This window comes from Debaryomyces hansenii (genome assembly GCF_000006445.2).
Source record: "Debaryomyces hansenii CBS767 chromosome C complete sequence".
NCBI classification, from domain to species: domain Eukaryota; kingdom Fungi; phylum Ascomycota; class Pichiomycetes; order Serinales; family Debaryomycetaceae; genus Debaryomyces; species Debaryomyces hansenii.
Window position 1 is genome coordinate 945399 of NC_006045.2, and position 26348 is coordinate 971746.

Genomic DNA, 26348 nt, shown 5'->3' on the forward strand with positions numbered 1-26348 from the left:
CTATACGCACTTACTAGCGATCAAACCTTCTACTAAGCATCTATACATTGAAAGCAGCAATCAAAAATGTCAATACAAACGATATTTTGAAGCTAGGCTGGTTCAACACCAACCTCTTTACGTCAATTCTTTCAGATCCGATATTGACGAATTGTCTCCATGGAATACTAATAATGCCCTTGTTTTCCAAAAATTGGGTCAAAAGATAGCCTGATAACGTCAAAAATACAATTGCAGAACTCAATTTTCCAGCAAGTATTCCCAAGAACAATCCTGTGATCGAACCAATGGTCAATTCCTGGTAATCCAACTTTCCCCCAAACCTCGAACTAATCACTTTTTGTTCTGGCACAACAGGTTGCTGGGTGGAAAACCCCCGATTTCCAGCAAACGCAGCATCATTAAAGATAGTCGATTTAGATTGAAGCTTATTGACCAAGTAAAACGTTCCTACTGACCCCACAAGCAACTTCATCTTAGGCATCATGGACCCATTGGACATAACTCTAGTGTTGACAAATTGGGTTTTGGAAACGAAATTCCGGGTAAACATCGATCTCATCGATGCTACCCTTGTTGAGTTTCTAGCAGCTGAAAAGAATGGATGCATCATCTTGATATACGTTGTCCTAACGTCCTCCAAGTCCTTTATTATGTCATTAAGGACTCCTTTTGAACCATAAATATCGGTAGTGCACGACTTTGTTGCAATCCTGTGAATTTAGGCCACTTTCCCAAGTCGATGTCTCTTAGCATATGCCACTTGATGTAGCATGCTGCATCTGTCCCTACTTCGAACTCGTTTCTCTCACTTGCAATGTCATATTGACGTCTCGACACTTACACCCAAACTTACATCTAAACCTAAACTCACATCACATCTACGATTACACTTACGGCCACGCAACTCTATTCTACAGCCCATAGAAGCAGTCAGTGTCTAGGCCCTAGAAGCCATAATTCAAACATGACCAGTTATCATATTTTTTAGTCACTCCTCTAGTGCTATGTCGTACTTATTGCTATCCGTCTGATCTACAATTATGTCGCATTATTTTTAACTTAACTCCGCGCAGAAAAACAAAAAACGCCGATGTCTTTTAGTTATGTAATCTTGCGACATCTCGGTCAAACTTCATAACCAGTGAAATATTTCAACACGTCTGGTAAGGCATTTCTGCTATAGTTATAAAGCTTGCAAATGCAGCTATTTCAGGTAAATTGTAATAATTTATAAGTGAGGTTGTAAAACAAATTTCATTGTATAATTAAACTTATTTAGGCTCAACCCTTTAAGTTTATTATTATTATACAAGCAGCAGCAATATTGCAACACTACTAATTCAACATTATATTGCACAATACAAGAGGTTAGAAAAAGAAGTTGGATACGCGGCAAATAGAAGCAGCAATGGATATAGGAACGGAATATGATAATGATATGAATATTGATGGAGAAGCAGCATCGGAGATTTCGCCGTCTGTTTGGTTAGGGTCATACTCGTTGCTTTCACAGCAGCAATTTTTGGACGCAAAGAATATCAAAGTGATTATCAACTGTTCGGCTACATGCACATTTTTGAAGGAATTGGGTGCTAGCGGTATGAACATGTCTTCGGATTTGGTAATATTGCTGTTGGATCCGTCGTTTGATGCTGGTAGGGTGACAAGCGATGAGATGCCTCTTTTGGACGACTACATGAGTAGGTTCAACCGGATTTTGCAAAATTACATCAATTTTTTTTATAATTTGAATCCACAGGCGAATAATTTAATACATAAGTTTCCGCAGAACAAGCCGCTCAGTATTAGCAGTCCGATTTTGACGGGCAATTTGAAGGAGCAATTTTTCAACATTAACCGGTTGCTTAAGTTGTTGAAGAATGTGAACGACTCGATCGGGACCCTTATAGTGTCGCCCGACGGCAACTCCAAGTTGTCTACTGGTTTGACAATGTCGTACCTCATGGATAACTACAATTTCAACTTTGACGCCAGCTACACCAACCTCAAGATCACCAGGCCGCTGATTGTGCCGTTTAATTATCAGTATTATAACGACTTGCTTATTATCGAAAACTTGAAGAAGTTTTACCTGGAGAACTCGTCGATCAAGCAGACAAACAACGTGTTGTTGACGGCAAACTGCAATTTGAAGAGGAAGAATGAGTATGATTATATTTGGGTTGGTGGTGCCAAAAGAAAGAATGTCGAGTAAACTATTCTTTTACCTCGGGAAAAATTGCTTATTATGTATAGCTATTGTATACTATTTATCGAATAACGAATGTATTATAATTAAGCACGGTGTATTCTGGTGGTGTCTCCATAGACTCACAATGTCTCAATCTATTCCATATTTCTCCTGGTATCTCTACATTTCAGCATTTCTTAGCCGTACCATATATTATCTCATCTCTCATTTATTCCTATGTACAACTCTCTCCTGATACCTATGTACGCTTCATCTCTCCCGTATACCTACGCTTATATTCTGCACATCTCTCCCGTATACTCTGCACACCTCAGAATTATCTCAGTTCGGAACCTGCAATCCAACCCTATTGGCCGTTCTTCTCACCTTGTCCTCCTGATCCATCGTCAATCCCGGATTGTACCTCTCGATCAACTCGGTGTACACCCGTTGCGAATTCAAAAACGTCTTGATATTCTTCATGTGCATCAAATTCATCTTACTAGCCTCCTTTTCCGCCACGATCTCCTTGATTATCGTACTATTGAACCGAGGTACCTTCGTCTCCCCACCATCCAACCTCGAAAGCTGCTCATCAAGGTGTTTCGTGGGCATCTTGTCTTTGATCGCCTGGAACTTCTGGTATTGCAATTTGGTCTTACGATGCTTTAACTCCCTCTCTGCATGCGCCTTGAACGTCTTACTATTTATTATCGACAACTCCTTCTGTAACTCCTTGTATAACTGTCTGAATTTCATTATATCTGCTCCTATCAACCTACCGTCACCAAACACATAGACCCATACCAATAGACCCACTGAAAAATTAATTATGTCCCGTACTGCAGATAGTCCCCGCCATATGGCCGACTTCTACACCAAAATGCCTTCGTCATTTCAGCCAATCATATCGATTTCTCCTAGGGTCCGTCGGAGCCGGCCGGAGTACAATTTCATGATCTCCGACAGAAAATATTACACAAAAGCCCGTAAGGTGCAAATAGAAAAAAATCAAAAAAATTTCAATGTTCAATGTTCAACTCCCTGTCTCCGATCTTTAATCAAATATTTTATTATATTTAATATTTGTTAATTGAAATAAATTATAAAATTGATCGTGTATAACAATGTTCAGATCTGGTATTCAAAAAGTAAGTTTCTTATTGGGATAGAGGGGAATTGACAGGTCCAAATAGACTAGTCTGCGGATAAATAAAGACCGAGAGAATAAGGGAAAAAAAGGATAAATTACTAACTATGCATTGTAGAGTTCCATTCGTAAGTTGGCCACTTTCATTTCGCCTGAGTCCGCTTTGCCAAAGAAGTACGGTGGTAAATATACCGTAACTTTGATTCCAGGGGATGGTGTCGGTAAGGAAATCACTGACTCGGTTAGAACCATCTTCAGTCACCAAAACGTTCCAATTGAATGGGAAGTTGTTGATGTTTCGGGATTAGAAGCTGGTAACGGTGTTACTGAAGCTGTTGAATCGTTGAAGAGAAACAAGGTTGGTTTAAAGGGTATCTTGTACACACCAACCGGGACCTCGGGTAAGTCTTTAAATGTTGCATTAAGAAAAGAATTGGACATCTACGCCTCTTTGGTTTTGATTAAGAACATTCCAGGTGTCAAGGGTAGATTAGAAGGTATTGACTTTGCCTTGGTCAGAGAAAACACCGAAGGTGAATACTCGGGATTAGAACATCAATCGTACCCAGGTGTTGTTGAATCCTTAAAGATCATGACTAGATTCAAGTCTGAAAGAATCGCCAAGTTTGCTTTTGACTTTGCCAAGAAGAACAACAGAAAATTGGTCACAGCTATCCACAAAGCCAACATTATGAAATTAGGGGATGGTTTATTCAGAACCACCGTCAAGGACGTTGGTCAAGACTACGCTGGTATTGAAGTTAACGACTTGATTGTCGATAACGCTTCCATGCAAGCCGTTGCCAAGCCACAACAATTCGATGTCTTGGTCACTCCAAACTTGTACGGTACCATCTTATCTAACATTGGTGCTGCTTTAATTGGTGGTCCAGGTTTAGTTCCAGGTGCTAACTTCGGTAGAGAATACGCTGTTTTCGAACCAGGTTGTAGACACGTTGGTTTAGATATCAAGGGTCAAAACACCGCTAACCCAACCGCCATGATCTTATCTGCTGCTATGTTATTAAGACACTTAGGCTTGAACGATCATGCTGATAAGATCTCTAAGGCTACCTACGACGTCATTGCCGAAGGTAACGTTAGAACTAAAGATATCGGTGGTGCTTCCTCCACTACTGAATTCACTGACGCTATTGTAGCTAAATTGAATTAAATTACTTAAGTTATATATATATATAAGTAATTTAACTTTTCTCATTTGTTAAATAATCTTATAAACATTTCATCCTTAGAACCAGTCTTTAATATCATGACAGAACAAATATGTATAGTTTAGTCTATAGACTGGCAATAAAAAAATGATTTCGCCCAGGATCGAACTGGGGACGTTCTGCGTGTTAAGCAGATGCCATAACCAACTAGACCACGAAACCATTTATATTTATAAATCTTCGCTCAAATAATAATACTTGCTTTCTCAAGACACTATCATCCCAAGAACAGAACGAATAAAAAGAAGTTTGTCGAAATTTCCCTCTTTACACTAGCTTTTTGAAAATCCAGCAATAAATATCAGTGTAATGTTAGTAATATCTATTACGTTGGATAAATAGTAGCACTATATACATATTTTTTCTAATTATTCTAATTATTCTCTGTTATAGAATCAGATGATATTGGCCAAAGTATTTATCAGATTCAGAATCATAGACGCTAGAACTTTCAAATTCTTCGATGTGCTTATGTCTGTAATTAGAGTCAATATCATTTAAGTAGTCACTATCATTCAAATATTTTATATTCTTCTTGTCGCTACTTATCAAACCACATGTTTGCATTTCATTTTCTAGTTCTTGAATTGATTCCGTAGTACAATAGTCGAATTGTCTTGGTTCTATATCTGATTTGTTTGAGCAAAGGCTGTCAAGCCGCATAGTGTTTGAAACCATAGAATACTTATGGTATCTTCTTCTAAATGAATCTAGCTCACAGTTTGTATAATTAGCCTTCGGTAATACAATGCTTCCATCTATATTATAAAATTCTGCAGCTTTTGTATTACTGAAAAATGCCTTACTGCTTGCAGCGAAATCATAGTTTGGGGATCTATTAGGAGACTCAAGAATTAAACTTCCTGTACTTCCACTTTCTATTGAATAGTTATTTTTCGAACTATTCAGAATGGTATCAGCAATGAAGATAGTTTTAACGAAAGGATTACTGTTATAGTGCACCTTAGAATTATTTATAACATCTTGTCCTGTCGGAAAAGCTGTTAAAGATAATGGTAAGCTTAAGGTTTTAAATGAACTCATGGAAGAAAGCCCATCTACTGAATAAATTTCATCTGTTAGAACATCACCATTACTATTTTCAGTATAGGAAATGCAAAAGTTAGTTGTTAAATAATCGCGAGAAGACGGATGTTCCAAATTTGCAACTGCGTCGGATGATGAAATAATAGATTCCTTCGATTTGAGGGCTACCACCGAACTACAAATAGAAGTATTACTAGTGTCAATTGCACCACACTTATTCGTAGCTTCAGGATTGTATGTTGTTGTAGTAGTTTCTGTGGATTCGGAATCGTTGGATCCTGTCATACTGAGAGAGGTGAGACGAGAATTGTTTGTAGATTTGGTTATATGAGACGTCAAAAATCTGAATAATCCCCTATTTTCCTTCGAGCATTGGGTATTTCTCTCATTACTATGTGTTTCTTTGCTAGAGACTTCATTGGAAATATTTGACTCAATTGGAAATATGATTTCTATGAGATCCTCTTTTTTTTTAATTAGTTTCTTTCGAGTATCACTTAATCTTTTTGATGACACTGCACTGCTTAAATTATTTAAAGCCGAAATAATTTGGTTATTCGTCAAATCCTCTGTCTCTTTCCTTTCCTTTAGTAGTTTTGATTCCGATTGTTCTTTTTGTTTTTGCAATTTTATAAATTCTTCTTCCTTCAAATAGACATACGGATTTCTAAAAGGGGGATCTTTGTGAATGGCATGAGCGAAAAGTTTGCAAAAGTGCATTTTAAATTACAATTATAAGTGTATGTTGTACCTAGAATATAGAAGACGTTTCATATAGTAAACAACCTGTAGTTATAATTTACAAGTACGTTTTGTATTGCGTTCTACCTTTCTTTGTGGTTGCGAAATGGTGAGAGCCGCAAGTAATACAAACAGGCTTAAAGTCAAAACTGTCTTGATTATCAACTTCTTAGAACCTAAAGAATTATTTTTTGGAATAAACCATGCAATATTACTCCTAACAAGTTTCGACAAAAGAATAATTTTAGGTATAGAGTTGCTTTGTTCATAAAAAGGTTGCATTTTTGCATTTTTTACGTAAATTTAAAAATAATACAATCATCAAGCCTCTTCGAGATGCTTCTCTACAACCCATATATATAGTATGTTAAACATCCCTACACAAGTAGTATACATTCTTCTACGTTCAACTACACTAAATTATATTCCGTGACGTATTACCTAATGTATATAATTGAGGATTCATAATTTTTGACACCGGAGTCCTAAAGAGTGGTATTTGGGAGCTCACAACATGAAAGAGACCTAAATCTGAAAATAATATATCCATAGTATGTAAATCGATATTTGTTAAGAGCTACATAAGTTTTCAGAGTCAATTAATCGACTATCCATTTTCTTATTATGAATGATTCATAATTCTCACTCTGAAATCTCAAATTTTCGTTGGTGAACGAGACTTAATAGATTTTTCTACTTTTCAATTTTTTTTTTTTTTTTGATTTTCTTTTGTTTTAACGGGACTTTATTGTTAATCATTCAAAGTCTTTGTTCTTAAAGGTTATTTAATTTTACTAAATTAAACAAGCAAACATGTGTGACGTTGTCTTAGGATCCCAATGGGGAGATGAAGGTAAAGGGAAATTAGTTGACGTATTATGTGATGAAGTTGATGTTTGTGCCAGATGCCAAGGTGGTAATAATGCTGGCCATACTATTGTAGTTGGTGATACCAAATATGATTTCCACATGTTACCATCAGGATTAGTTAACCCTAAATGTTTGAACTTGGTTGGTTCGGGTGTTGTTATCCACGTTCCTTCACTTTTTGAAGAATTAGAAAACTTGGAAAAGAAGGGATTACACTGTCGTGATAGATTGTTTATTTCTTCGAGGGCTCACTTAGTCTTCGACTTCCATCAAAGAACGGATAAGTTAAAAGAAGCGGAATTATCGGAAAATAAAAAATCTATTGGTACAACTGGTAAGGGTATTGGTCCAACTTATTCTACCAAGGCTTCCAGGTCTGGTATTAGAGTCCACCACTTGGTGTCTGAAGAACCAGAATCTTGGGAAGAATTCAAAACGAGATACCATCGTTTAGTAGACTCTAGATTCAAAAGATACGGTAATTTTGAATATGATACCGAAGCCGAATTAGCCAAGTACGAGAAATACAGAGAGTTACTTAAGGGCCATGTCGTTGACTCAATTGATTTTATGCATTCAGCAATTGCTCAAAACAAGAAAATTTTAGTCGAAGGTGCTAATGCTTTAATGTTGGATATTGATTTTGGTACTTATCCTTACGTTACTTCTTCTGCTACTGGTATTGGTGGTGTCTGTACTGGTTTAGGTATCCCTCCAAAAGCTATCAACAAAGTATATGGTGTTGTTAAGGCTTATACTACTAGAGTTGGTGAAGGTCCTTTCCCAACCGAACAATTGAATGAAGCTGGTAAAACTTTACAAGATATCGGTGCGGAATTTGGTGTCACCACCGGTAGAAAGAGAAGATGTGGTTGGTTAGATTTAGTTGTCTTGAAATATTCAACTTTGATTAACGGATACACTTCCTTAAATATTACCAAGTTAGACGTCTTAGATACCTTCAAAGAAATCCAAATTGGTGTTTCGTATACTTATAAGGGTGAAAAATTGAATAGTTTCCCAGAAGATTTACATAAATTAGCTAAGGTTGATGTGGAGTATGTTACATTACCTGGTTGGGAAGAGGATATCACCAAGATTAAGAACTATAACGATTTACCAGAGAATGCTAAGAAATATTTGAAATATATTGAAGATTATTTGAATGTTCCAATTCAATGGGTTGGTACCGGTCCATCGCGTGACTCAATGTTAGTAAAAGACCTTAATTAGATATAGGAAAATTGTTTAGTTCAAGTAGATGTTAATTTGACGTTTTTATATTATTGCAAGTGTTTTAACCAGAATGTGATTATCGCGAGAATTTCAATTTTTTTAATTCCTTTTGTATGAACTGAGCTATATTGTACAATAATGTCATCAAAAACCAATGTTGGTGAATCTCAAAGGCTCAATGGTCTCCAAATAGGACTAATTGCTTTAAATGTACTATTAAGAGTTTACGCAGCATTTTTTATGATAATATCCGACTGTGATGAAACATTTAATTATTGGGAACCTTTGAATCTATTGATCAGAGGATTTGGTAAACAAACATGGGAATATTCGCCTGATTATGCCATAAGATCCTACACATATTTGATACCATATGTTATCGTTACATATCCTATTAAGGTGTTTGAAAAATTTGTCAATATTCCTTCATACTATCAATTTTATTGGATTCGTCTTATTGCATTATGTGGGTTTACATGTTTCACCGAATTGAGATTATTCTATTCGATAAATTCAAGTTTAAACCGTAAGGTTGGAAATTGGTTCTTATTCTTATCTTCCATAGCTCCAGGCATGTCACATGCTGGTGTTGCATTATTACCATCTTCGTTTGCTATGAATTGTGTTACTATGGCCACAGCAAATTCGTTGTCAGCAATTTCAGAAAATAGTGCTAACTACAGTGTACAGGCTATAATTTGGTTCTTAGTAGGGGGGATAGTCGGCTGGCCATTCGCTCTTGCATTAGGTCTACCATTTGGATTATTTATTTTGATTCAAAATATTAAAAGATTCAATGTACTCTTTTCTATCATTAAAGGATGCATTGCTGGTTTGGTATCTACTTTAATAATCAGTACTGCTATTGATTCGTGGTTTTACCAAAAACTTGATCTAGTTCCCTTGAATATTGTCTTATACAACGTATTTGGCGAACAGGGGGAAGGCCCTGAAATCTTTGGAGTTGAACCATTTCACTACTATATCTTAAATTTATTGGTGAATTTTAATGTAGTGGCTATATTAGGCTACGTTGGGTTGGTGATGAATGTTGTACTTTTTGGGGAAAAAAATAGGTACAAAGTATTGATAACTGTAAGTCTTCCGCTTCTTATTTGGTCATTAATATTTGGTAGTCAACCCCATAAAGAGGAGAGATTTTTATACCCAGTATATCCATTATTGATTTTAAGCAGTTCATTATTATTGACTCTTATCTTCCCCATGGTTACTTTTGTTTCGAAAGGAATAGCAGCAAATAAGATTAATTCTAAACATATTGAGAAGTTGGTTCAACTATTATTTGCCTTCTCAGTTGGTATGGTATCTATATTGCGCATCATTAATTTAGTGGAAAATTATAGTACTCCATTATCTGTGCATAGAGAAATATCAACCTTACCTGTATCAAATATATCAGTCAATGTATGTACCGGGCGTGAATGGTACCACTTTCCAAACTCGTTTTTCTTGCCAGACAATTATCGTTTGAAATTTATTAGAAGTGGATTTGATGGCTTATTACCTGGTGACTTCTTAGAGGGAGCTAGCTTAAAAGCTAGTACTTCTTCTATTCCACCTAATATGAATAACAAAAACCAATATTCAGATGATAAGGTAATTGATTTTGACGAGTGCTCCTATTATATAGATAACTCTCAAGCCGCAAATCTTGAAGTTGGTGAGCCAAATATCGTTGAAAGAAGTGGTAAAGAATTAAAGGTGAACAAAGGTTGGTCCGTGGTACAATGCCAGAATATTATTAATCCTAGTGGCACCAGTTCAGGAATAGGTAAATTGCTCTGGATCCCAGAGTACGTTAGATCTCTAATCCCTTACAACGTTGACTATATGGACTATTGCTTAGTGGAAAGAAAAAAGAATATTGTGTAGAAATTACATACCTAGAATTAATATTACTGATATATTAAATTTAGAACAAAATAAATATATAAAAGTAAACTATAAATAGATGCACATGTATAAAAAGGCAAATAGAAAGTTTATCATGTTTATTCGTTTACTCTTAGGCTTTGTTAATTTCAGTTTTTATTATTTCATTAAAAACATTCATTATTATAACATAGATTTTGATTCGTCTAAATTCACTCTTGAGTAAAATCTACCCTTGTCTCTAAATAACGTCAATGAAGTGATTAGATCTTACGTGTTAATTAGTTAAAATTCATCATCAAAATAGTTGTTTAAAACCTTTCTCGATTTGGCGAAACCATCTCTGGCCTTATTTAATGCATCCTCGATCAACTTAATCCAAAATTCGTCATCCTTCTGGTCATCATTGTCCTTTAATTTAAAATTATCAAAGTTAACCTTATGACCGTAATTTTGGATCCTTTCACACTGAGATGAAATCTTTTCCAACCCTAACGCAGCAGCCGATCCCTTCAAGTAATGGCCTAATCCTGAAATTTTGTCGAAATTCTTAGTTTTCAAATTCTCATCAATTTCTTTAAATGTTTCTAACACTTGATCAACGAAGGTTTGAAATAATGATTTGGAAAATCCTTCTTCATCTTCATCCATGGCCACTAATTCGGAGAAAACAGACCACTCAATTAACCCTGAATCTTGTAATTCCTTTGTTTTTGCTTCTGACATTATATTCTTAAACGATTGATATATGGTACGTATTTAACGTATTTGTTGCTATTCTATAGTTATAAATTAAAAACTTGTGTCTATGTCTTATATTCAAGCTGATTTCTAATACTTTTTGATTCTTAAATCCTAGTATATAACTAATAATCACCCAATTACAGAATTTCTAATTAAGGTCCGATAAATTGAAAATCACAACAGCTTGAATGTATTCAATATAAAGGACGATGAATAAGTTATAGTATTTCTTCTTATACTTGTTCTCAACAACCCTGTTCAAAATTACAACAGTTAATTCTCATTCTCGAAACTTTTCAAACTACGTCATAACTTACACAAAGAAAAATATTCTAGACTTAATCTCTATAATCTATTTAAGTAGTTCGTATAAATCACCTAACTTATCAGCATAATGTGTAGGAGCAGTAGATGTACTTTGGGATAAAACAGCCTGTTCACTTTCAATGCCGGTTAAAACAAGTAAAGTGTCAAGCCCCCCATCTCTTCCAAATTTCATATCAGTATTCAATCTATCACCGATCATTAGACCTCTAGATGGGTTCGAAGATAAACCTGGATAATCGGCTTTGATAGAATTCATCATAGATTGATTTGGCTTACCACAGATCGCGTCTGGTTGTCTACCACTGGCAAATGCTACTGTTTCTATGATTGACCCTGCCCCAATTAATAATTTGCCCTTCATTGGAAACGTAGAGTCAATATTTGTTGCAATAAACGGTATAGATTTATTGTCCTTTAACAAATATTGCATAGTTATGGATAGCTTCAAATAATTCAAATTGAAAGTTAAACCAGTAACCACCGCTCCTACATCATCATCAAGTTCGGTTAACAATGGGTGATCGTGGTCGAAATGTACTCCATGTTCTACCAAGGTTGGATCGGTACCTCCAATTGTGGTGTAGCCTAATTCGTGTAATTCACGTTCAATGCCTTCTTCACCCAAAACCCAAATCTTCTTATTTTTTGGCAATTTTAAAATCTTATCGATGTAAACCGCAGAAGCATATGATGATCCAAAAACTTCACTTTTGGTAATTCCCAGAACCCCAAGTTTATCAAATTTACTTAAATAAGCGTCTCGAGATTTGGTGGAATTGTTGGTCACAAATAATACTGTCTTATTAGCCTTTTTTAAGAGATCTAAAGTCTCACAAATATGTGGCAATAAATGATCTCCTAACCAAAGAACACCATCGCAATCGAATATAAAATAGTCATAATCGTCAATTATGGCCTGTGCCTGTTCTTTCGTAGTGATCTTTTTCGACATTTGTCTTTATGGGTCATATGGGTAGTACTACTTTGTCAAAATTGTTGATCTTTTTATATCAGTAAGCACACGTGATAACTAATCATATCAATGGGTTACTCATACCCATGATATCATGGAGAAGTAATAGCTATATACTTTCATAAAGTCGTAACCTGCTGAAAAAGTACAAGAAAAGAATACGTAACAAATAAGCTATATTATATTATAAATTGGAGTGTATGAAAGTATGAAAGAGAGAAAAAAATGACTTGGGTTTTATATACTATTTAAGAAGCAGTAGAGTACATATCTCAAAATTTCTTTATGATGTCAGGAGCTTGATAGAATCAATTGTGGAACTGTTGAGTATTCCTTCATTCGGTAGAATCTACCATCTACTATTTGGACTCATTACAAGCTAGAATATGTGATTCCCTAAAAAACTAACGTTCTGAAGGATGAACACCAGCAGTAAATCTTGGGAAACGGAATTTGGACTTATCATGGTATAACTCTTCATCAAATTTGGCCTTCTTTTCTGGGGACATGGTTTCTCTAACAAGTTCTTGTCTTGCCTTTTCAGAGTAATATCTTCTAGCAACATTTCTATCTTCCTCGGCCAATAATAATGGTTCTAAGTGGAAACGTGCCCACTGTCTTTCTCTTGCCAATTCACGTTGTTCATCAACACCCTTGTAATATTTATAAAATCCAAATGCCATTAATCCAGTAAATCCCCAGAAATAAATAGCCGGTCTAAACCCTCTGGATGGAAGATTTCTTTTCCATTGAACAGGCTCGTAGCCTCCAATAGGTGGTAAATCTTGCATGGTTAATTAATATTCAATGTAAATTAAGCAGTATCGATAGTATTTCAATATAGTTTTGAAGCTAGAAAAATTGATTTCGAGTAACTTCATTGGGTATTCGATAGACTTCCTAATTAGGAAGTAACTGTATTAAACCTGTTCATTGGTTTGCGCGCTCTATTTTTTCACTAATTGATATATTTATATTACTTTACGTTAGAGTCGTAGACATACATAATGATTCAACAAACTAAAATATAAAAGCAAACAGTACAAGGAAAGCATGTCAAATCATTTTATATCGAAAACTGGTTTCAATTTTTTAATTAAGACCCAGTCATCTCTGCTAACAGTCTCACGGAACGCAGGGTCCTTCAAAGTATCGATGGATCTACGAGAAATCAAAGAGTATAAGTTATCAGTTTCATCGAGATGACGGCCCCATGTAGGTTGAGCAGACGAAGGATTTTCTAATCTCATGGCAACACCGGCAGAAGTTTGTCCCTTCTTGACAATGTCAAGAGATTTATGGTTAACTTCCAAAGATACCACTTTACCTAAGACCATGATATTTGGTGTTTTGGTAACAGGATCTTGACGAACGGCACAAATTGGAGTACCAATACGAACAGCACCTTCAAGGACATCGACACCGATAATCATAGGGTTACGTTTGTTAATGATTTGAATAGTCTTCAATACACATGGCAAAACGGCATATTCCAAGAATTCTTTACGACGAGCTTCTAATAATTTTTCTTGGTAGGCAGTGAACTGATCGAACAAGTGATAGATAATGTCAGCATTGAAAATTTTGATATTTTGTTCGGTGGCGTATTGTTCAGCTTCCTTGTCGACCTTAACATCGAAACACAACATGACCGCATACTCAGGTGCCTTCTCTAACATAGTACTTGCCTTCATAATATCTCTTTTGTAGACTGGACCCAAACCTATAGACATAACTGGAATTTTCAGATCCTTTAAGAAATCTAATAAAGCTTCTAACGAACCTAATGTAGATGCTTGAACGACGACACCCTTTCCGGATGTATCAACAGAATCTAATAAACCTGTCAAATCGTCCATGACTTCTTCCATGATTTCTTCTTCATCATCATCTTCGCCAACGACTACCAAACGAGAACCAGCGACCGCTTTTTCTAAATCGTTTGCTGCAATCTTCACACCCAAAGCTGCCTTGACTTCCTTGTTGTGTACATACTCAGATTTAATACGCAATTCACGGGATGGTGGTGGTGTTAACAAAGCTCTGATATTTGTACATATAGGACCATTCAAACCACATAATACAACACGATCTCCTTCTCTCAAAATACCATTAGACAAGACAACATCGATGGTGTATCCGAAACCTTCAACTACCTTAACTTCTAAAATAGTGGCTTCAACCTTACTCAAGTACATCAATTGCTTAGACATTCTCTTCTGTGTTAATTCAAGCAATAACCATAATAAATCTGGAACACCTTCACCAGTAACCGCAGATGTTGGAACGATCGAAACATATTTAGACATATTCTTGTTCTGGAAATATAATTCAGAATTCAATCCTTGCTCAGCCAATGCAACCTTAATTTGTTCATATCTATTTTGGAATTCTGCTTGAACAGATTTAGTTTGCTTAGCATAAGAATCACGGAAAGAGTTGTTTGGAATTTCCTTCCAGTCATATAATCTATCAATTTTATTTAATGCAACAACAAAGGGGGCTTTTCTGTCTCTTAATAATCTGATTGATTCAAGTGTTTGTTGTTCTAAACCATGCATAATATCGATAACCAAGATAGCAATGTTACAAAGAGAAGAACCACGAGATCTTAAATTGGTGAAAGATTCGTGCCCAGGGGTATCAATAATCAACAACCCTGGAACATCAAATGTTTGCTTTTCATGTTGTGCCATAACTGCTGTTTTTTGTTTGATAGAATCAACTGGGAAATATGTAGCACCGATTTGTTGTGTAATACCACCAGCTTCACCACCTTGAACATTAGTTTGACGAACCTTATCTAACAACTTGGTCTTACCAGTATCGACATGCCCTAAAATACAACAGATTGGAGAACGCAAATCACTTTGAACTGGAACGGACTGTTTGTTTTGGATTGCCAATTTCTGTGCTTCTTCCTTAGCCTTACGATCGGCCTCTTCCTTAGCCTTACGATCGGCTTCTTCTTTAACCTTACGCTCGGCTTCTTCCTTGGCCTTACGTTCGGCTTCTTCCTTGGTCTTACGTTCAGCCTCTGCTTTCTCGGCAGCTTTAGCTTCGTCATCTTCATCGTTTAAAGCAGCTTCCCAATCATCAGCAATTGGCTCATCATCCTCTAAAGCCATCTTTTCCCAGTCTTCGACAATATCATCATCCCCACCTTTAGTTTCTTCTGTCTTATTTTGCGATTGCACTTTATTGTGTTGAATAAATGTCTTAGGCTTGGTAGATTTTTTCTTACCGTAAACGATCTTCTTAGGCTTTGGAGCTTCGTCAGCGTTACCTTCTAAACCAGGCACAGAAACATTTCCTTGTAATAATTGTTGACGACGACGTTCCTGTAACTTCTTCTCTTCTTTTTGTTTTTTAGTCAACAATTTACCTTCAGCCTTCAATTGCTCCTTTTTAGCTCTTTCCTTCTCTTTCTTCGCAGCTCTGTTGGCTTCTTGTTCAGCCTCCGCTTCGGCCACTTTTTTCTCCTCTTCGGCACGACGTTCATCTTCTTCTTCATCAAGACGACGTTGCTCTTCTTCCAATTGCTTCTTCAATTCCAATTGACGCTTCAAGGCAGCAATACCAGCTGGTACTTTCTTGCCACCCTTCTTAGTCGATACCTTAGCTTCAGGTTCAGGAGTATTACCTTCTGCAGGTGAGGACGTTGTAGATGCTGCCGCAGCATTTTGCTTATTAGCTTCCTTGATTTGCTCCTTCTTGTCTGCTTGTTGAGCTTTCTTTATGGCTGCTTGTTCCTTCTTTTTTTGCTTTTCGGCCTCCTTCTTCAATTTTTCCTTCTCTTTCTTGGATAAAACCTTTGGTGCATCTTTTGGCTTGTTCTTTTCTTCCACTACCTTTTCAGCCTTCTTCTGTTTAGACTTACGGATAGAACTTAAGAAATCTCCCGAAACTTCATCTGCAGATGCTGTATCGGCGCCCTCAGGCGCTGGGGAAGTCACTTCTGACCCTTCCAATCCATTAGATTCACCGAATTCTTCGCCCTGTGGCGCATCTTGGGCTAAATCTTCATCATCCCAGAAATCTCCTCCAGATTTGGCACTCTTGTTACCTTTTTTACCCATATTTAAATATATTTAAGTACTAAATATTATAAATTTTGGTTCTCTATCTCTATATTCAATACTTCAATTTGATGAAAATTTGAAATTTTTTTTGTATCACATTTTGTCGATCGAATTTCACACTACCAATTTTTTTTTGAAGAGCTCTTAAGATGAAAAAAAACCAAATCGCAATAGAATTTATAAAGAAAACTAGAATTATTTGCTTTTGAACGTTACATTATGACTACTGTTGAAAAGATTAAGGCCATCGAAGATGAGATGGCCAAAACTCAAAAGAATAAGAATACTTCTTTCCATTTAGGTCAACTTAAAGCCAAGTTGGCTAAATTGAGAAGAGAATTATTATCAGATAGTACTCCTTCTGGAGGTGGTGGTGGTGCCGGGTTTGATGTGGCAAGAACAGGTGTAGCAACTATTGGATTCGTAGGTTTCCCATCTGTGGGTAAATCTACGTTATTGTCGAAATTAACAGGTACCCATTCAGAGGCTGCTGCATATGAGTTTACTACATTAACCACGGTTCCAGGTATAATCAAATATAAGGGTGCCAAACTTCAAATGTTGGATTTGCCAGGTATTATTGAGGGTGCTAAGGATGGTAAAGGTAGAGGTAAACAAGTTATTGCTGTTGCAAGGTCTGTGAATTTATTATTTTTAGTCTTGGACGTCAACAAGCCGTTGCAACATAAGAGAATCATTGAATACGAGCTCGAGGGGGTAGGAATAAGAATCAACAAGGAGCCACCAAATATTGTCATTCAAAAGAAAGAAAGAGGAGGTATTAATATTACCAGCACTTCGCCAATGACCCACTTGGATAACGATGAAATCAGGGCAGTTATGTCAGAATATAAGATCAACTCGGCCAACATTGCCTTCAGGTGTGATGCGACCGTCGACGATTTGATCGATGCTATTGAAATAAAGTCCAGAAGATATATACCTGCGATTTACGTTTTAAACAAAATCGATTCCTTCTCCGTCCAAGAATTGGACTTGTTATATAAGATCCCAAATGCCATCCCAATATCAGCAGGTCAAGGCTGGAATTTGGACGATTTGTTAGAAATCATGTGGGAAAAATTGAAGCTTGTCAGGGTCTACACCAAGCCGAAGGGTAAATTACCAGATTTCAATGAACCTGTGGTTTTGAGAAATGATAGATGTACAGTGGAAGATTTCTGTAATTCGATCCATAAGTCCTTGGTTTCTGATTTTAGAAATGCTTTAGTTTTCGGAACCTCTGTGAAGCATCAACCTCAAATTGTAGGTTTAGGTCATGGTTTAGAAGATGAAGACGTGATTACTATTTTGAAAAAATAACCGTTCAAATACATGTATAATATTATAATCAATCTATATAAAACCACATATAGTATATGTAATTTACTAAGACCTTTTAATGTACAGAAATTGGTATATTTAAGTCGTTCTCTCGTAGGGCTTGTACTGAGCTTGAGTCAACTGAAAAATTAGAAGATCACATGATACATACTGAAAATAAATTTTTAGGCCTTCTTCATTTCCAACGAAACGAATAACACTAATTGTGGTAAACAACAGAATATAGTAATATTTCTGAGCTTCAATTAATTTAGTTGGAATTTCTTAGGTCTCAAAGTGCACTAATATTGATTTGCATCAATTTATTACAGGCTAAATTTAAGATTTACTGATAGATTTAGTTAATATGTCTTCATTACCAACTGAAGTTCAAGGTGTCTTGACACAGTTAGTAGATGGGTTATCGTCTTCAGATAATTCAGTTAGATCGGGGGCAGAAAAGTTGCTTGAATCTGAATGGACTAAGAAAGAAAATGTTGAAATGTTGTTGATATTTTTAGCAGAACAGGCTTGCGGTTCGGATAATGATACCTTAAAAGCATTCTGTGCCGTTTTGTTTAGACGTGTTGCCATTAGGTCTCCAAAAGAAATTGCCAGTGTAACAGATAGAACTATTGGAGTTATTGGAGAGCCCGTCAGGCAACAAATTCGTGCAATTTTGTTGCACGGCTTTACATCGCAACAATCAAATCAAGTAAGACACAAGCTTTCTGATGCTATTTCAGAAGTAGCCAAGGAAGATGCATCGCCACTGGGTTCGTGGAATGAATTAATACCAGCGTTGTTCCAAGCCACTAAGAATTCTGACCCTAGCTTTCGCGAGTCTGCTTTTCGTGTTTTTTGTTCAGCACCTGAATTGATTGATAAGTCTTATATTAATGACGTTCTTCCAATTTTCAACACTGGATTTGAAGACGAAAGTGATGATGTTCGTATTGCCGCATGTACAGCGTTCGTTGCTTTTTTCCGTGAAATACCTAAGAGTAGCTGGCCAACATTATCTCCTTTGTTACCAAACTTATTGAATTCGTTGCCACGTTTCTTGCAGAATGGTCAGGATCAAGCGTTGTCATCTGTCTTAGAAGCTTTAATTGACTTGGTTGAATTGGCACCTAAAATGTTTAGGGAAATGTTCCCGACTATAATCGAATTTTGTGCAGCAGTTTCCAAAAACAATGAGTTAGACTCTGGTGCACGTATGGCTGGTTTAGAATTATTGACAACATTTGCAGAAGTTTCACCATCCATGTGTAAACGTACTTCATCGTATACTGATAACATGGTGTTAATAACGTTGTCCATGCTCACTGAAGTATGTATTGATGATGAAGAAGCAGCAGACTGGAACAATAATGATGACACAGAAGATGATGACGAAGAACCAGAATATGATGCTGCTCGTCAAGCTTTGGATCGTGTTTCTTTGAGATTAAATGGCCAAGCATTAGCAACTCCGTTATTCCAATATTTACCTGTGATGATCCAATCCTCAGCTTGGAGAGAACGTCAAGCGGCATTAATGGCTTTATCATCTGCAGCGGAAGGGTGTTCTGATGTTTTAATGACAGAAATTCCTAAAATTTTGGACATGATTTTACCAACATTACACGACAGTCATCCAAGAGTTCAATATGCCTGTTGTAATGCCTTAGGTCAAATGTCAACAGATTTTGCGAACGTAATTCAAAGAACATCCGGTGACAGAATATTACCAGCCCTAATTTCAATGTTGACTAGCAAATCAGTTTTCAGAGTTCAAGCACACGCCGCCGCCGCATTAGTTAATTTTTCAGAAGCAGCTTCTAAAGAAATTTTAGAACCTTATTTAGACGATTTGTTGAATAATTTACTTGGGTTATTGCAATCTCCAAAGAGATACGTTCAAGAACAAGTCTTAACTACAATTGCTATTATAGCCGATGCTGCTGAGAAAAAGTTTATCAAGTACTACGATACCTTAATGCCATTATTAACTGATGTCCTCAAAACTGATATGGGACAAGAGAATAGATTATTAAAAGCAAAGTGTGTTGAATGTTCCACATTAATTGCTTTAGCGGTCGGTAAAGAGAAGTTTGCTCCTCATAGCCAAGATCTTATTCAATTATTTGGACACATCCAAGAGACTGCTGTAGAAGATGATGACCCCATCAAGCCATATTTGGAACAAGGCTGGGGTAGAATTTGTCGTATTATTGGAAAAGATTTCGTACCATACTTGCCTGCAGTTTTACCACCATTATTGAATGCGGCTAAAGCTACACAAGATATTTCATTGCTAGAGGAAGATGAGGCCGAGGAGTACAATACAAATGATGAATGGGATGTCATCAATTTATCTGGTAGACTTATAGCTGTTCACACTGCTGCTCTTGACGATAAAGTGTCGGCGATGGATTTATTAAGAACATACGCTATTCAATTAAAAGGTGACTTTTACCCTTGGGTCAAAGAAATTGTTCAAGATATTGGTATCCCAGCGCTTGATTTTTACTTGCATGATGGTGTACGTGCATCTGCAGCTTTAACTTTGGCATCTTTATTAAAATGTTCAGTGGTTGCAACCGGTAATAACTCGAACGAAACATTGCAGATATGGTCTCAAATATCTAATAAGTTAGTCGATGTTCTAACAAACGAACCTGTACCAGAATTATTGGTCGCATATTACACTTCATTAGTGGAATCTATTGGCGTATTAGGTGCAAACTCATTATCTCAAACACAATTGGAATCTTTGGCAAAATCCATTAATTCGAATTTAACTGAGATTTACGAACGTATAAAAGCACGCGACAATGAAGATGACGAATACACTGAAGAAGTTGATGATGAGGAAGACGAATATACTGATGAGGAATTATTAGATGAAATTAATAAAGCAATTTCAGCTATTTTCAAAAATTCTAAGACAAATTTCTTACCAGCTTTCCAAATTTTGGTTCCAACTATCGCTTCATTCATTAATGATGAAAACACGAATATTAAGCTTTGTGGTTTATGTACTGTGTGCGATATATTGGAGCATTGTGGTACTGATTCAGTTGTTTACAAAGACATGTTTATTAATGTTGTTGGTGAATCATTAACTTCGTCCCATGCTTCAATTCGCCAGGCTGCTTCATACGCAGTAGGTATGGCAGCCCAGCATGGTGGTAATGCCTACGGTGAGTTTTGTTTGGCCTGTTTAGGACCAATTTTCAAAATGGCCTCTGTCCCAGATGCTCGTGCTGATGATAATATTCACGCTACGGAAAATTCCATCTCTACTTTGGCTAAGATTTTCCACAGTTTCGGTTCCTCAATACCTAATTTAGATACTCTCATACAACAATGGATTGATTTATTACCTGTTGTCCAAGACGAAGAAGCAGCACCATTTGCTTATTCTTTCTTGTGTCATTTAATCCAAAACCAACATCCTAGTGTTACAAGTCAGGTCCCCAAGGTTGTCGACGCTGTTATTCAGGCGTTATCGCATGCATCTATCTCAGGTAATACTGCTGAAAGGACAGCCGCTGCTACGAGACAATTACTTGGTAATATACCACAAACTGAAGCCGTGGCTTTATTACAAAAATATCCTGCCGAGTTGCTGGTTATCCAAAAATGGTTTTCCTAGATCTCATTTAGTATATTGATAATTTAGATATTCATACAAGTTCTTAAAATTGTAGAGAAATATTTGGACTGCATATTGCGTTTTGTTGATCTAAACGGAAAAAGGTAGACAGCAAAAACATGTTAGATCACAGTTATGAAATAGAGACTAACGTTAGTTCATTAAACATGTCGACTTCTTCTTCAAGTTCTATATCATCAGCAAAATCTGGAAGTAAAAGTCAATCGTTGAATACGATTGAATCTAGTGTTACCAGACTTTTAGTCTCAACAAAACATTTATTGGAGAGTCTAACGCAGTGGGCGAGAAGGGAAGCTGACGACAAGTTTGTCTCAGATGCTTATGTTAAATTAGGAAACGACTTTCGTGCTGCATCTAGAGCATTTACAAATGCAGGAGTTGATATTTCTGATATTGGTGATGTGCCTCAAGCGTTAAGAATTATTTTGGAGGCTGCGTTGAGTGAAGCTCCTACCCAAGGAAACCTAGATAGATTTTTGCCAAATATCAGAAACATAATTGTAACATTGTTACAAAACTTGAAAAATAAACAAGTGAAGGCAAAATCTTTATCATATGAAAAGCAACAAAAGGAAAAGCCCGATGGCATAGAAAATACTACTAACTCTAAGACTGTATCGGTTCCTATTCGAAATCAAGAATCGACTACTAGTAGGCCGCCTAGATCACTGCAAGGAAGCCTGAATGATGCATTAGTACAGCTCCAAAAGGGTAATTCTTTGCAACGCCGTGCTTCGAAAAGATTCAGTGCCTATCAATATGCTAAACTCACAAATCATTCACCTAACAATAACTTGGCAAGAATCGTATCGACGGAATCCTACAAAATACCCGAGGAACCGACACTGAAGTCTGATGTGAATGAAACACTCAACAGCTCTGATTTCCAAGAGAGTGGCACTACTCATATATTCCTTAGAATTAATAATAGAACCAAGAAGGTTAATATTAGATTACCGGTTACTTTTGCTGCATTGCGTTTACTTTTTGTTGAAAAATTTGCCTATTCACCAGGTACTTCATCCTTTCCTGAAATTTATATGCAAGATCCACAAACTGGAGTCTCTTATGAGTTGGAAGAACATTTGTTAGAAGTTGATGTAAAACAAGGTAGTGTTTTATGCTTGAACGAGCCAGAAACACTGACAGTCATTTTGAAACAACTTGAAGATAAAATTCAAAATCTAAACACCAAATTTGATGAAGTCAATTCAAATACACTTACTGAATTGAAAAATACCATTAAATCTATTCAATTGAACCCTCCTTCGCCTGTGGTGAGCAAGGAACCTCATCTTTCTTCTAATCCAAGCTCAATAAATAAGGAAGATTTCAAAGAATTGGAAAGTATTCAGACAGAATTGAGAGTTATTAGACAGACTCAAAATGCCAATAGAGCAGGTATAAAAGAATCTGTTACTCACTTGTTAAGAAGGGTAAAGGATTTTCAAGAGAGTGGTCTTAATGTTTCAAAGTCATCAAACAGAGCCTATATGGACTCCTGTAATACTAAATTATCTGAAGGTTCAGATTCTTTATTGACGAAGGTTGATGACTTACAAGATATAATGGAGGCTTTAAGAAAAGATGTTGCTCAAAGAGGCGTTAGAGTTGGCGAACAGCAGCTTAAGAACACGTACAAAGAAATTGAAAAGGCTAGGGATTCTTTGAAAGGTATGACAGATTACATTGATAGGGAAAAAATGCAATGGAAGAAAATTTGGGAAAGCGAGTTAGACAAAGTTTGTGAAGAACAACAATTTTTCAACTTACAAAGTGATTTGACCCATGACCTTGAAGATGATATTAAAAAGATTGAAGAAACATTTAATTTAATAGAGCAATGCTCTCTTGAACAAAGTAAACAAAATGCTTATAAACGAAATAAATTTGTGTCGCAACTATATATTCCCGAACCAGGTGAAAGCTTTCACAGCATAAAAGATGAAGTTTTAAATGAGGTTGCCGCCTTAAAACCAGATCATGAAAAACGTTTACAAGCCATAACCAAAGCAGAAAAAATAAGAGAGAAAGAAAGAGAAATGATGAGACTCGATAAGTTTCAAGAAGAATTGGGAGATTTCGTTGATGATAGTAAGTTGAAGAAATCAGGTGGTATAGATGAATTGGAAAGAATGAGACAGCTCAGAGATAATGAAAACTTAAAAAGCTCTTTCGGAATAATTTAAAGCATTCTCGAATTCTCAAGCCACGAGTTAGTGTTTTGAAATACCGAGTTTTTAGAAAGTTTTGAAATTATGACCTTTCTAAACATAGTACTTATTTCTTCCATACCAGCTTTGTTAGGATTAACTAACTGGTACTTTCTTAACGTCATATGGAGCAAACTCAATAGAAATTCTTGAAAAGGTTGTTCATCAAATTCACCCAGTCGCATTAAGATTTCCTTAAAATGAACGTAGTATGATTCAATAATAGCGTTCAATATAATTGCAATGTTTTTTAGTGCTGCCTTAAAAGAAACTAATTCCAATTTTATAAAATGGTCTGCTAGCCTCACTTTATAGCACCATTGTAAATATAAATATACGGACTTAAATGATTTATACTTTGAAAGTGATATAAAAGAACTATTAGAATCAGCATCCGGCAGTATTTCTAATGTGGATGGGTTAATCTTTAATCCCACAAACTTGATACTATCTTCCAAGTCCATAGTAGTCTCGGCCCAATACGTTTTGCTAGTATTTACAAAGGCCCCACTCGACTGGAACTCTTGTCCCAATACTATATCGTATACTTTTTGGCATTGACTTCTGTCAGTAGAAATCACTAGAAAATCGTCTACTAACCTTAATAGAATCGAATCTGAATTATCATTCAATAAAAATTGAAAATTTTCGTCGACTAACGAGTTATAAACCAAATTACAAAGTGTTGCCAGAAGAGGTAAACCTTGGAATACTCCCTTTGTCCTTCTAAAATATTTTTCAGTATTATTTGGCAGAACCATGGTTGAGTGAAAAACGTGCTCTCTGACGGTTTCTAAAACTTGCGACTTTCTAAATCGGAAGGTTTTGGCCTTATCCACAATGATTTTTGGGGATCTATTAAATTGAAAGTTAGAACATTGTCCTTCCAAAATATTATATTCCTGAACATTAGATTCGTTTTTGATCACATAACGCTGTTTTTTGAGCTCCTGCTTAAAAACTGAGGACTCAACAAACTGTCTAATATAATATACCTTGTCGCTGCTATCTTCAGCAAATAGCTCCTCAACTGATTTTAATATTCTATCTTGGCTCACGTTGTCAAAACAGTGTTTCATATCAAATTTCAACATAAATAGTTTCGGAATATGTGTATATTTATTGATAAGATCATGCTTGAATAAACATATGTTATGTGCAATATCTCGTAATGAAAAGCATCTTGGGTGGCTCTTCTTGTCTAATCTTAATTTATCTCTTTCCTTTTGAAGAAGTAATTCACGGATTGGTCTAATGTTATTATTCATGTGATTTAAATATTGGAATTTCTGTGTTTCTTTTTCCTTTTTGTTCAAGTTATTTGAACCAATTATTTGCTTTATTGGAATACATAATGCTCTAAAATCGTTTGATTTTGGAAGTAGCCTCAAACGTCCAATATTGTATTTCTTAAATGCACTAGTTTCGTTAAATTCCACGGAAACAGTAGTTTCAACAAGATAGTTCTTAACATAGTCATTCAACCATTTATTAGTTATTCGCTTCCATTCATTATGCGGATAATGTAATATATCTTTACTTAATATACCATGTGATACTTCTGTAACATACCAAAACGACCCCACTAATTTACAAATATAAACTGAAAGAAACCATTCCATGAAGCTTGAAAATAGGCTTACACGTAATTTGTAGTCCTGCTTCGACGTTATCTCTGATGTCTTCCCAAGCCAGTATATATGAGATAATTGAATAGAAGATATGAGCTGGTCCTTAAGGAATTTATCATTTTTACCTGCTTTTATAAATCTAACTATTTTTTTGATAACTTCTGATTTATTTTTAGGAGTACCCCAGGTATTTAACGGAAATATTTTACCAGTAACTATTAATACAAATCTTATTACCACAGAAATCTCGGTTACGTAGTCAAAGTTTGTTTTTATTGTCTTTGGCTGAAAACTTGTGCATATTTCCTTATAGATTGAAGAATAGTTACATTTTGAATCATTATGTATAATTTGGTTACATAACCTTTTCAATGGTCGGAACTTTTTAGGAAGGTTCCTTCTGTATTTGAATGTCTCCCGAGGAACGATATCTTCTATTAAATCGAGTGGTTCATCTGAAAAGAACCTCAAGGAGTTAATAACCTTAGTCTGGTTCTTGTATAACATTCTTGATTTCAGGAGCAGCTCAGAAATCTTCGATTTGAAGCTGGGCAAAAGACCAAACAATTGCATATAGTTTACATCGCTTATTTTAATAAAACACTTAGTAGTCAACACTAAATTCAAAAACCTAATTTTACCAATTCGGTTGAAAAGTCTGTTCCAACTCTCATTCTTCAAAAAATTAACTTGGAAACTAACGTATGGATTAAAAATTTTGGATCCCCATACTGAATTTGATGATGGATCGTGATAACCATTAACAAGCGTGTTCAGCGAGTTTTCTCTTATTAAGTGAGCAATAACAGAGTCAACTAATTCAACATGTGAATTGGCCTCAAACAAGTGATATCGATAGTTGTAATCTTCATGCGTAGCTACTGTCTCTTCAACAATTATGGATTCATGTAGAAGCCTCAAATATTCATCTGATTTTTCAAACACAGACAGTTTCAAAAGTAATTTAGCATCCAATTCTGGGTATTTACATATTAAATAATCTATGAAAGATTGTCCATTTTCCATTT

At 35.9% G+C, this 26348-nt stretch overlaps 16 protein-coding genes and 1 non-coding gene across 17 annotated transcripts; 7 read left to right on the top strand and 10 right to left on the bottom strand. All coding sequences in view use genetic code 12, as the record gives it.

Annotated features, from left to right (window-relative positions):
- Window positions 1–40: 40 nt before the first annotated feature.
- DEHA2C10692g (DEHA2C10692p) lies at window positions 41–613 on the bottom strand (the record flags this gene model as incomplete). The annotated part of the gene is made up of 1 exon (XM_458148.1): window positions 41–613. The coding sequence occupies one exon, from the start codon at window positions 611–613 to the stop codon at window positions 41–43; it is 573 nt and encodes a 190-aa protein (XP_458148.1).
- Window positions 614–1411: 798 nt separating this feature from the next.
- DEHA2C10714g (DEHA2C10714p) lies at window positions 1412–2218 on the top strand (the record flags this gene model as incomplete). The annotated part of the gene is made up of 1 exon (XM_458149.1): window positions 1412–2218. The coding sequence occupies one exon, from the start codon at window positions 1412–1414 to the stop codon at window positions 2216–2218; it is 807 nt and encodes a 268-aa protein (XP_458149.2).
- A 318-nt stretch (window positions 2219–2536) lies between these two features.
- On the bottom strand, window positions 2537–2953 carry DEHA2C10736g (DEHA2C10736p; the record flags this gene model as incomplete). The annotated part of the gene is made up of 1 exon (XM_458150.1): window positions 2537–2953. One exon carries the CDS (start codon window positions 2951–2953, stop codon window positions 2537–2539), a length of 417 nt encoding a protein of 138 aa, XP_458150.1.
- A 368-nt stretch (window positions 2954–3321) lies between these two features.
- On the top strand, window positions 3322–4518 carry DEHA2C10758g (DEHA2C10758p; the record flags this gene model as incomplete). Its single annotated transcript, XM_458151.2, has 2 exons — window positions 3322–3345; window positions 3463–4518. 2 exons carry the CDS (start codon window positions 3322–3324, stop codon window positions 4516–4518), a joined length of 1080 nt encoding a protein of 359 aa, XP_458151.2.
- Window positions 4519–4664: 146 nt separating this feature from the next.
- On the bottom strand, window positions 4665–4738 carry DEHA2C10780r. Its single transcript has one exon. It is a non-coding gene; the product is annotated as a tRNA-Val (tRNA).
- Window positions 4739–4963: 225 nt separating this feature from the next.
- Window positions 4964–6343, bottom strand: DEHA2C10802g (DEHA2C10802p; the record flags this gene model as incomplete). Its single annotated transcript, XM_458152.1, has 1 exon — window positions 4964–6343. The coding sequence occupies one exon, from the start codon at window positions 6341–6343 to the stop codon at window positions 4964–4966; it is 1380 nt and encodes a 459-aa protein (XP_458152.2).
- Window positions 6344–6415: 72 nt separating this feature from the next.
- Window positions 6416–6646, bottom strand: DEHA2C10824g (DEHA2C10824p; the record flags this gene model as incomplete). The annotated part of the gene is made up of 1 exon (XM_458153.1): window positions 6416–6646. One exon carries the CDS (start codon window positions 6644–6646, stop codon window positions 6416–6418), a length of 231 nt encoding a protein of 76 aa, XP_458153.2.
- A 531-nt stretch (window positions 6647–7177) lies between these two features.
- On the top strand, window positions 7178–8467 carry DEHA2C10846g (DEHA2C10846p; the record flags this gene model as incomplete). Its single annotated transcript, XM_458154.1, has 1 exon — window positions 7178–8467. One exon carries the CDS (start codon window positions 7178–7180, stop codon window positions 8465–8467), a length of 1290 nt encoding a protein of 429 aa, XP_458154.1.
- A 141-nt stretch (window positions 8468–8608) lies between these two features.
- DEHA2C10868g (DEHA2C10868p) lies at window positions 8609–10363 on the top strand (the record flags this gene model as incomplete). Its single annotated transcript, XM_458155.1, has 1 exon — window positions 8609–10363. One exon carries the CDS (start codon window positions 8609–8611, stop codon window positions 10361–10363), a length of 1755 nt encoding a protein of 584 aa, XP_458155.1.
- A 285-nt stretch (window positions 10364–10648) lies between these two features.
- On the bottom strand, window positions 10649–11089 carry DEHA2C10890g (DEHA2C10890p; the record flags this gene model as incomplete). The annotated part of the gene is made up of 1 exon (XM_458156.1): window positions 10649–11089. One exon carries the CDS (start codon window positions 11087–11089, stop codon window positions 10649–10651), a length of 441 nt encoding a protein of 146 aa, XP_458156.1.
- A 370-nt stretch (window positions 11090–11459) lies between these two features.
- On the bottom strand, window positions 11460–12386 carry DEHA2C10912g (DEHA2C10912p; the record flags this gene model as incomplete). Its single annotated transcript, XM_458157.1, has 1 exon — window positions 11460–12386. One exon carries the CDS (start codon window positions 12384–12386, stop codon window positions 11460–11462), a length of 927 nt encoding a protein of 308 aa, XP_458157.2.
- Window positions 12387–12811: 425 nt separating this feature from the next.
- On the bottom strand, window positions 12812–13198 carry DEHA2C10934g (DEHA2C10934p; the record flags this gene model as incomplete). Its single annotated transcript, XM_458158.1, has 1 exon — window positions 12812–13198. One exon carries the CDS (start codon window positions 13196–13198, stop codon window positions 12812–12814), a length of 387 nt encoding a protein of 128 aa, XP_458158.1.
- A 270-nt stretch (window positions 13199–13468) lies between these two features.
- Window positions 13469–16486, bottom strand: DEHA2C10956g (DEHA2C10956p; the record flags this gene model as incomplete). Its single annotated transcript, XM_458159.1, has 1 exon — window positions 13469–16486. One exon carries the CDS (start codon window positions 16484–16486, stop codon window positions 13469–13471), a length of 3018 nt encoding a protein of 1005 aa, XP_458159.2.
- Window positions 16487–16708: 222 nt separating this feature from the next.
- On the top strand, window positions 16709–17812 carry DEHA2C10978g (DEHA2C10978p; the record flags this gene model as incomplete). Its single annotated transcript, XM_458160.1, has 1 exon — window positions 16709–17812. The coding sequence occupies one exon, from the start codon at window positions 16709–16711 to the stop codon at window positions 17810–17812; it is 1104 nt and encodes a 367-aa protein (XP_458160.1).
- A 367-nt stretch (window positions 17813–18179) lies between these two features.
- On the top strand, window positions 18180–21455 carry DEHA2C11000g (DEHA2C11000p; the record flags this gene model as incomplete). The annotated part of the gene is made up of 1 exon (XM_458161.1): window positions 18180–21455. The coding sequence occupies one exon, from the start codon at window positions 18180–18182 to the stop codon at window positions 21453–21455; it is 3276 nt and encodes a 1091-aa protein (XP_458161.2).
- Window positions 21456–21574: 119 nt separating this feature from the next.
- DEHA2C11022g (DEHA2C11022p) lies at window positions 21575–23665 on the top strand (the record flags this gene model as incomplete). Its single annotated transcript, XM_458162.1, has 1 exon — window positions 21575–23665. One exon carries the CDS (start codon window positions 21575–21577, stop codon window positions 23663–23665), a length of 2091 nt encoding a protein of 696 aa, XP_458162.2.
- Window positions 23662–26346, bottom strand: DEHA2C11044g (DEHA2C11044p; the record flags this gene model as incomplete). Its single annotated transcript, XM_458163.1, has 1 exon — window positions 23662–26346. The coding sequence occupies one exon, from the start codon at window positions 26344–26346 to the stop codon at window positions 23662–23664; it is 2685 nt and encodes an 894-aa protein (XP_458163.2).
- Between the last annotated feature and the right edge of the window lie 2 nt (window positions 26347–26348).